The sequence below is a fragment of the Hydra vulgaris genome, chromosome 07 (genome assembly GCF_038396675.1).
Source record: "Hydra vulgaris chromosome 07, alternate assembly HydraT2T_AEP".
Classification (NCBI taxonomy): Eukaryota; Metazoa; Cnidaria; class Hydrozoa; order Anthoathecata; family Hydridae; genus Hydra; species Hydra vulgaris.
The window spans coordinates 40,255,001-40,265,628 of record NC_088926.1 but is presented as its reverse complement, the minus strand read 5'-3'; the positions used below and the strand labels follow the sequence as shown (position 1 = coordinate 40,265,628).

General features: G+C 27.5%; 1 protein-coding gene across 1 annotated transcript in view; it reads right to left on the bottom strand.

Annotated features, from left to right (window-relative positions):
* LOC136082790 (receptor-type tyrosine-protein phosphatase S-like) overlaps positions 1-10,628 on the bottom strand; it is a 39,961-nt gene that overhangs the window by 24,484 nt on the left and 4,849 nt on the right. Inside the window, 3 exon segments of the mRNA XM_065802214.1 lie at positions 442-554; positions 5,858-5,918; positions 9,229-9,299. Of these exon segments, the coding sequence (XP_065658286.1) occupies positions 442-554; positions 5,858-5,918; positions 9,229-9,299 (245 nt within the window).

Sequence of the window (10,628 nt, the reverse complement as noted above, 5' to 3'; positions counted from 1 at the left end):
ATACAGTAAAAAAAAATAATCACAATACATTTACATACTGTTGTAAAATTTGTGGTCACAGGATCACCAGTGCCTGCTTCCTCAGTTTCTACTTTGACAAAAACTTCATAGGTTGTACAAGGAAGCAAATCACTAAGTTGTAGCTGTTTTGCAAAAAATGTTATTGTTTATTGTACCTAAAACTGTCCGCAACTCCATTTGAGGTCCAACATAACTTTTGTGCTGTATAAACCATCTGAAAATTTTTAAAAGTGATGAAAAATTGTTGAAGATATTTTATAGCATAAAAGTTTAAAACCTCAATCCTGTTTTAAGAAATATAATTAAGTGAAAATAGTGCATTAGGTAGAAAATAGAATAATACATTAGGTAGATAAATGAAATAAAACATTAGGGGGATAACAAATTTACTTATTTTTTGAAAAAGTTTGCAAAACTTACAATGAATTTAAGATTAGATTTGAATTTGATTGTGTTTACAGGATCACTCCAGTGAATGTAAGCAGATGTTGTTTCCACTTCTAACACACGCAGCTTACTTACAATTGGAAGAACTTTAAATGAAAAAATAAATATAATTTTATATTTCTACAAGAAATAAAGTAAAATAATGATTCAGTTGATGTCAAAATAACGAGTTAAGGTCAAGTTGATGAAAAATAATAACAACTTTATTATATTTTTTTCCTGCAAACTAATTTCACTAAGGGTGAAAAGCCAATATCTTACATTTTATAGAAAAGTTTTATCAAAATTTAAGCTGTATCATTCAAGGTGTGTTCAAGGTCTTAAATACATAAGGCCAGGTGAATAAAAAAGCTGAACAATTACTCTAAAAATGTTAAGTGCTTTTTCTTATTCACCCGGCCTATAAGCATTATAAGTATAACAAATGTCATGATTTTTAAGTATATGACTTTAACAAAAGGTAAACAATGTGCTAATACTGCACCTAATGATAAAACATAATGAAAGTGAAAGTGAGCTACTACATATTATGTATCATGCAATAAAATATCTAATGAACCTAAAATTACACCAGTTAAACCTACTAAAGTAAACAAAAATATCAAACCAGTAGCTTATAACATAGATGTAGATGCTGCTGTAAAGTAGGCTCTAGCATCAACATCTTTTCCTACAGTAACATATGATGAGCTCAAACAATAAAATCTAAGAAAGCTATCGTTAATTGAGCATATTACACTTAAGTAACCAAAAACTGCATTTTTTGAAGTAAAAATAAGAATGATTTGTAAATTTATTTCAAACCCTGTAATTATTAAAATATAAACTTCAGTATGAAAAAATCAAAATAAATGTTGAAATAAAACAGGATCTCCTCCTGCAGCTGGATCAAAAATTTTTATTAAAACTTCAATCAGTTAATAACACTGTTATTACTACTGCTAATTTGGGTAAAGATATAAGTAATAAAAATGCTGTTATTAATACAGATCACACAAATAAAGGAACTTTATCAAATTTTAAGTGCCATAGTGGTGTAGTAGTAGCAAGAAGTTCCGAGTTCAATCCCCGCTAAGTCCCTGGTAGTATCATGCTCAACTTGTTTTTCCGCACAGCTGCCTTGTTTGTCAAGGTTTGTGCTTTGGAGTTTTTGCAGGCCTTCTATTTTTAATAACAATTATAAACAATTTTAAATTGAAATAAAATAATTTAAGATAAAATATTTGTAATCATAATTTATGCTCACAAATAAAACTTTTGTCATAAGAATTTTTTGTGAATTGTATTTGAATAATAAACATTAAACTTGAATTAATTTATTTTTTTACAAATGAAATAATAATATTCAGTTGTTTCTTTGTTTTTTTTTTGCAACAAACTATTGAACTAATTAAAATTAATTGAATAAACTTTGAAACTAAAAAATCATTTACCTTACATTTATCAAATATTTAAAGAAAGTTTAATAACTAAATTTAAAAAATTTATTATGTTAAGGCCTTCACGGGCAGGGCCATAGCCAGCTTGAGCAGGCTCAGTGAAAGAAGTCGCTCCAGGCCCCTCACCTAAAACTAACTATATAACTTTTACTTCATTCATTTTTTTATTTATTCATATATAAATATAAAATAAATAGATTTTAATTTTCAATAACTTTTTGAGCTTTTTTGTTTGAGAATTCTTCAATGACGGTGTCATAATTAAGTTCTTTAGCCAATTCACATTCAATACAGAGTCTTGCTAGATCATTCAAATGTTTTTGTCCCATTGTGGATCTTTTTTGATTTTTAATTCATGAGAGACAACTAAATGATCTTTCTGCCTCAGCAATGAAAAAGAAAAAACTGTCACTAAGGGGCTCGAAATAATAAAAAGTTATGAGATATGTTGATTTATTGATTATAGTTTTTATCTTTCCTAAGTTATCTACTAAACCTGGGCCCCTCAAAGGCACAGGCTTGATGGATTTGTATCGTCTTTCACCCCCTATCAACAGCCCTGTTCACGGGTACCCTAAAGATAAACTAAAACCTTATATCCCATGAATTTTTTTTTTGATTTTAAAAGCAGTCTAATTGCACATCCAAAACATAAATAATTTGTTAGTAGCTTTTAGAGAAAAATCATGAGTATGACTAAATTTTAGGTCCCCTCTGATCCACCGGTAGACCCTAGCTATGTGATCAAATAGCAATATATAATTTGTTTGGTTGTTTGACTTTCCGTGTTTTTTTTTTAATTGAGGGGGTTAAGGTAATAAAGGAATACAATGGCTTAACCTAAAGCTTTGGATTTAGAAGTATTTTTTCTAGAAAGGAAATATTTACTTTAACATAAATGCTACATTTAACAAAAACTATAAAGTGTATACATATTTTTCTATTTTTTTCCATTTACCCTAATCTTAACATCAACATTCTCTAATGTAAAAGATCTGTTGAAAAACTGTTGCATAAACATTTATACTCATAAACATTATTGCATATAAGGGATTGGTCTATGATTAATGTCTGGAGTATTGATTCCATAAAAGATAAATAATTATGTTAGCCATATTCATATATAATTGTTATTAATATACATAAAATAGGATTTTCTTTTTGAAAAGATAAAACAGAAAATTACAAGTTTTAGACATATATACTGATTAGCTTGGCTTTAAAAAAATTTCTTTTATTGATTATGTTGCAACAGAGTGTTTTTATTATTTTTAAAAATAGTTTTTATGCTGGTTTGCTGTTATTCTCTTTTTTTACAAAAATTTTCATTTCTATAGAGAATACAACTCGCAGAATTTTGAAACTTCATGTCATATCTTGTTGACCATGACAAATCCTTAAGTTGTAAGTTTAGTTTTTATCTAGGTTTCTTAATTTGCTTCATATTCATTTAAAATCATATTCACTTTAAAAAAGATACTCAAAATACCAGGATATATAACAGAAATATTTCTTTCAATAAAAAAACAATGTTAAGTCACCTAATGATTTTATTTTATATTTTCAACTTTCAATAATAATCAAAATATTATATTATAATATATTACTCTTTAAATTGCCTTTTTAGGATTAAACCTCAAGATACAATAATATATATATATATATATATATATATATATATATATATATATATATATATATATATATATATATATATATATATATATATATATCAGGGAGGCAGAGTCCCAATAAGGACTCTGGATTTCAAAGTCGCAAAAAGGTTACTTCATCCTAGATTTTGGTATCCAGGAGCTCTAAAAATATAAATAAGTTTATGGATATATATAAAATGGATATATATAAATAAGTTATGGATATATATAAATAAGTTTATGGATATATATAAATAAATGAATATATATAAATAAGTTATGGATATATATAAATAAGTTTATGGATATATATAAATAAGTTATGTAATAGGAAAAAAATTAAAACTTTTAGGTTAGAGGAACAATCATTTTTTGAACCTGGAGTCCTTAGGTATAATGGCGGCAAGGACTCCGCGACTGCAGGACTCCGGGTTTAAAAACAATAAGTTTTAAGTCTTTAAATCTCGTGAATTTTTTTTCTTTTGGCAGATCATAAGTCAACAAATATGTTTAGAGCTTTTGGACACTACAGACTTGGAAAAAGTAGAGATATAAAGCCGGAACCCTATAGGGACTCCGCATCCCTGATATATATATAAATATATATATATATATATATATATATATATATAATATATATATATATATATATATATATATATATATATACTATATATATATATATATATATATATATATATATATATATATATATATATATATATATATATATATATATATATATACATATATATGTATGCATATATATATATATATATATATATATGTATATATATATATATATATATATATATATATATATATATATATATATATATATATATATATATATATATATATATATATATATATATATATATATATATATATATATATATATATATATATATATATATATATGTAAATATATATCAACATAAATCAATATTGCTCAGCATCAAAGAGAAACAAAAAGTTTTTGATTTTGAAAACATAATAAAAACTTATTTGGTGATTTAATGCATATTGGTGAATCTACTTTCTCTAAAATTAATAGTTTTTTACTGCACATAGAAAAAAATATTTCAGGCGGAAGACGGTTTTCAATCGCGTACTTTTCTCAAAAGTACTTCTTGATATGGTTTTTAAAATTTTCCCTTACTTTGGACTTATTTTGCATTTTGATTGGACACACCTTAAAACTGTGTTCTGTCTAAATGCAATATTATGATGATATAAGTTAAGGTAAATCATTATAAGTTAATAATATAACAATTTAAGTGTAACTATTTTTTTTTTCAAACATAATATACAAATTATTTTAATAAATCTTTGTGATTTTAAGCAAAGATTTTTTCTTGATTTAGAACAAGTTTAAACTTTTCTAAATAGTTCTAACGGAACTAGAACAAAAGATAAAAGTATGAAGTTAGAAAATAAAAACACTATTATTTTATCATTGAAGCCACTGTTATTATAATTAGTCTAAATATAATAACATATAATTGTCTAAATATTAATAATATATAAACCTAAATCTTTGGCTTTTAAAGCAATGTCCTATAAAGAAAAACTATTTGCCAATCAGAAACCGCAAAATATTTTAATAAAAAATTATCACCAATCGCACTAATATTATTATTTATGTAATAATATTAGCGCGATTACAGAAAATAAACAATTAAAATGGCTGACAGAAAACTATTATTTCAATGCCAAAATAATGTTATTTATAAAACTTCGAAGTAAGTTTTCTCAAAGGCAACCATCAATAATTTAAATTTTTACAGTTAAAGAATGCGCAAGTAGACTACTTACATATTCAAAAAAAAACTTCATGGGATACAACATATGGTCTTAGGTGACCTTTAGGGTACCCGTGCCTTGCTCATCGTTTTTTATCTAGCTATGCTTTTATAAACAGTTAATAAAACCACTTTGGCATCACAATGAAAAAAATTAATTCATTTGAAACTATACATAAACAAACAAAAATTAATGAATGTAAAATAAACCCATAAAGTAACTTAAATTCATTTGAACTTAAAAAGTAACTTAAATTTAATATAAAGAAATGTTTTAACTTTAAGGATTTTCATTTGAACTCATTTTAAGTAAAATTAAACTCAAATAAAAAAGTTTGGCAATGTTTTTTTGTATCAGAATTAATTAAAAGACAAGAATAAATTATTACACAATGACTTTTTAACATTTAAACTAACTCCGCTATATTAAAACTATCTCGAAGGAAAAATTAAATATATCAATAAATAAAAGATTTGGCTTAACACAAACCGCTAAAAGTGTAGGAAAAATCACCATTTTGTAGATACAATGTAACACTTTTTAACAAGACCTGCACATTAATATTTACACATTAAACAAAAAAATATTACCGCAACTTTTATACAAGCAAGACGTGTTTCAAGAGAAAAGAAAACTGTAAAAAAAAAGTAATTTTTTAATGGATTTTTATCGATGAAAGAATATATACTCTTTTTATTTACAAAGCCAAGATGCCACCACGTTCAATCGAGGACATCTTTGATAATCTGAAGTGTGATATAAATACCTTTGAAGATAATTTTCTAAAGAATATTGATGAAATATGCTCGCATCCGAAAGATGTAATTATACTAAATATGAATCTATTATCGGAAAATCTAATTCGAACTCTTCGAGAACGGCTATTTGCAGAAATAGTGGATGCATTTTGTACCGATGAGTTTAACGAGATAAATGTAACACTAGACCCAGTAAACCCAGTCGAAAAAAACCTTCGTAAAAGGTATAAAACAAATTTATGTCTTGACGATATTTATATATTCTCAATCACGTTATGTGAAAAACAGTTTCACAAAGAAATTATTAAAGTTGTCATCTCAACAAAAAATACCGACCAACCTTCACACGATAAATTTCTAATTTTATCATTAAAAGAGCTGATTCATATTTCAAAGGAAATACAGAAAGAAAACAAAGAAAGAAAAGAAGAGTTTAAAGAAATAAAAGAGGAACTCCAACTATTAAAAGAAAAAATAATATTTCAAAATAAGCTTATTGAAAAATTAAAGATAACAAACAAACATTTGGAATTAGACCCCGTTATCCTTCAGCCGAGTCAAACGCCGAAACTAAAACTCGATTGTTTTGCGCATAGTGAAAATAAAAAAATTATTCTAGATGTTACAAATAGTATAATTCAGCAAACTTTGGATAAAACATTTTCACACGATAAAAATCAACCACAATTATTAAAAACGTATGCAAATGTCGTTGCTCAAATAAAATCAACCGCAAGCACCAATGAAAAAACAAAAAATTTAAATTCGGATATTATTCTAGCATCACCAAAAACAAACAATGATAAGTTTATTTTAGTTGGTAGAAAAAGTAAGTCAATTCAAATAACGCAAAATTTGCCTATAATGAAAAAACATAGGGTTTCAGAGGCCGTTTTTGGCACAAAAATTTCGGAAAACAAAACAATTGCTGGCGAAAGAATTGTTCGTAAATTTGAAATTTTTGTTGGAGGCATAAGCAACCATATTAATGAAGAGCTTTTTAAAATCTATATGGAGACAGAAATAGGAATTACCCCGTTTTCGGTATGTTTAAATAAAGAAAACGAGTATAACAGATCGTATATAGTTACCATAAATAACACAGAAAAAAATAAAGTATTTAACCCTTCTCTATGGGATAACAATATAATAGTCAAACCATTTCGAATAAAGCGCTTAAGTTCTAACTTAGCCCAAAATCTGGCAAACAACGGCAACCAGGAAAATTTCTATAAACCAAAATGGCTTCCGACAGCGTATTAAAGAAAAATAAATTTCCCATAAAATTATGCACTTTTAATTGTCATGGGCTTAAATCAAACATTGAATACACTGAATCCTTGATAACTTCCCATGATATTACTTTTATATGCGAACATTGGATATCAAAACTTGAACATTCAATAATCAAAAATATTTGCAAAAACACCCACTCTTCGTACTTCCACCAGGCAAATAAACGCGAACAAGGTCGGCCGTTTGGCGGAAATGCGTTTCTGGTTCGGAAACATATGTTTCAAAATGTCATTATTTTATATGAAGATGATCATATTCTTGCTATAAATCTTGTTAAAAATAATACTAGCATTGTTATAATTGGTATTTATCTAACTTCATCGCGGAATAATCGAACATCATTAGATGAATACACAAATCAATTAGATATAATTAAAGGCCTTGTTAATAATTATGAGGGTGTCGGCGAAGTAATTGTATTTGGTGATTTTCAATCTTTTCCTCTCGAAATCTACGATTTACTAGAAAGATCAAGTCCCACAAAAAATAATTACTCCGCGGCTCTATCAGAATTTATAAAATCGAGTGAATTTGAACTAGTGGACGTAATTAAAGGTTCAGGCCCTAAGATAACATATCAACATAATACACTACCAAATGCATCATATATTGATCACATAGCTATCTCAAAAAACACTTCTCTTAGGTATTACAACTGTTTTGTTGCCCCCTTTTCACCTCAGAATATGAGTGATCATTTGCCAGTATCAATTGTAATTGAACTCATCGGAAGATCTCTCAAAGAGAATATTCACAAAATGACAGACAAAATTAGCATTCCAAATTATGCTTGGAATAATCAACGTTTTATACAATTATATAATGATTTCGTAAATAAGAATATTAAAAGTCTTAGCCTTACAAATAACAATTACGATAAAAAACTTATCAAAATCTATAATTTGATTACAAAGAGTGCATCTGAAGCTCTTCGCCAACACTTATCTGAGAAAAAACAATCATTATATTCGAAATTTTGGTGGACTCCCGAGTTAAATAGGAGTAAAAAAGTTCTTACATTTCATTTTAAGAAATGGCGTGACACGGGTTTCGTAAAAGATTTAAGTTCGCACATTTTTAACCAATACCTAATTGCACGAAAAAATTTCCGAAACGCTGTTAAGAAAGCACAAAACTATAACCTTTACAAAAAATACATAAAAATCGAGATGTTAAAAAATACCAATCCAAAAAACTTCTGGAATACTTTTAGAAATATACAGACTGATGCAAACTCAAAATTATTTACAATAAATAATAAAAAGGACAAGGAGTCAATCACAAGAGAATTCGCCGATAGTTTTGAAAAACGGTTAAACACTAAATCTATAACGCATACCGCGAAGAGTTTTCAAGTTCCACCTTGTACAAAATTTGACTTTGTAATAATATCAGATGAAATTATAAGAACGGCTATCTCTTGCCTAAAATTAAACAAAACCAAAGATGCTTTTGGAATCTCTGCAGAACATTTAAAATATTTGCGTTGTGAAGCCCTAATAGAATGGCTAAAAAAATTCTTCACATTTTCTCTTAATCATGGTCAAACGCCAAAGTCGATGTCTACATCACTTATAATACCACTTGCTAAATCTTATAAAAAATCATTAACTGATCCAAATAACTACCGTGGTATCAGCATCATTCCAATCTTCACAAAACTAATCGAATATATAATCCTAATAATCTGTCCAGATCTAAAAGAAGCTCATCCTCTTCAATTCGGTTTCACCAAAATTAGCTCAACCCTACACGCCGAATTTGTTATTAGTGAAACAATTAAACACTACAACAACAACAACTCACCTGTTTATCTCTGTTCCCTTGATGCTGAAAAAGCTTTTGACAGCTGCAACTGGGACATTCTTTTTGAGAAACTGTACAATAATAAAAAATTACCACTGTATATTGTTAATACAATATCGTCATTATACAGGGAGAGTAGTGCTTCTGTGTCTTATCTAGGTTGCAAATCAACTCCATTCTATCTAACGCAAGGAGTGAGACAGGGATCGATTCTCTCGCCTCATTTGTACAATCTTTACACTCAAAACCTACTAGAAACCTTACAAAATGAAAGTGTCGTAGGAACATCAATAAATGGAAACTACACGGGTGTTGTAGCATATGCTGATGACATTATACTTCTTAGTTCCACCCTCTCTGGCCTACAAAAGCTAATTAATATCTGTAACATTTACACAAAAGAAAATTGCATAAAATTGAATGCTGACAAAACCGAGTTTTTGGTCACCGGAACACATCAAATTAAAAAATGCACGATAACACTCAACCACCAAAAAATAAAACTAGACAATAAACTTACTCATCTAGGATTTATATGGGACACAAAATATTCACCAATTGCCTCACTTAATCGTTTAAACATTGATAACCGAATATCCCATTTCCGGGCAGTAATACAGTCTTTAATTCAAGCTGGAATTCGTTTTGTTCACCCAAACTCTATTGTCCAGTTATATAAAACTTTAGCTGTTCCAACACTAACGTATGGTCTTGAGCTTTGCGACCATAAAGAAATGTTATTGCAAAAGCTTGATATAGTAGGAAGAATTGCACTGAAGTCACTACTAAACGTTTCAAAACATAGTAAAAATTATATACATCCCCTATTTTGTATTGAAGATATATCTATAATTACGCAACAAAGTAAGATAAACTTATTTATTCGCCTGTTGAAAAATAAAATGACATTTGATATTCTTAAGTCGCAGTTGAACGACGAATCAGGTCCACGACCTTTTGTAGATAGCGTCAAGGCTCTGTGCAATAGTCATAAATTAAATATAGAGAAACTAATGCAACACAAAAAAAAAAAAAAAATTACTGGTTTAAAAAATATAATTCCTGAAACGGATCTTAAAATCTTAAAATGTGCAGTTGAGTTCTGGAACTCAAAAGAACAAAGAACAATCTTTAAGGATGTTCTTGAAAATAAAATTCCTAGATCCTAGAGATTTTTTTTGAAACTTTTTATTTACCTTACTTGTAATATAGAGTGGGTGTTTAACAAATATATAAATAAATAAAATTAACATGATTCATTAACGAGGCCTGCACATTAAAACGATACATTAACAAGATACATACTAAAACGATACATAAAAAAAAATTAGTAATAGTATATTTTCATTCATAAAATCTATTCTAAAGTTATGGCGTCAAAAATAGTAATCAATAAATAG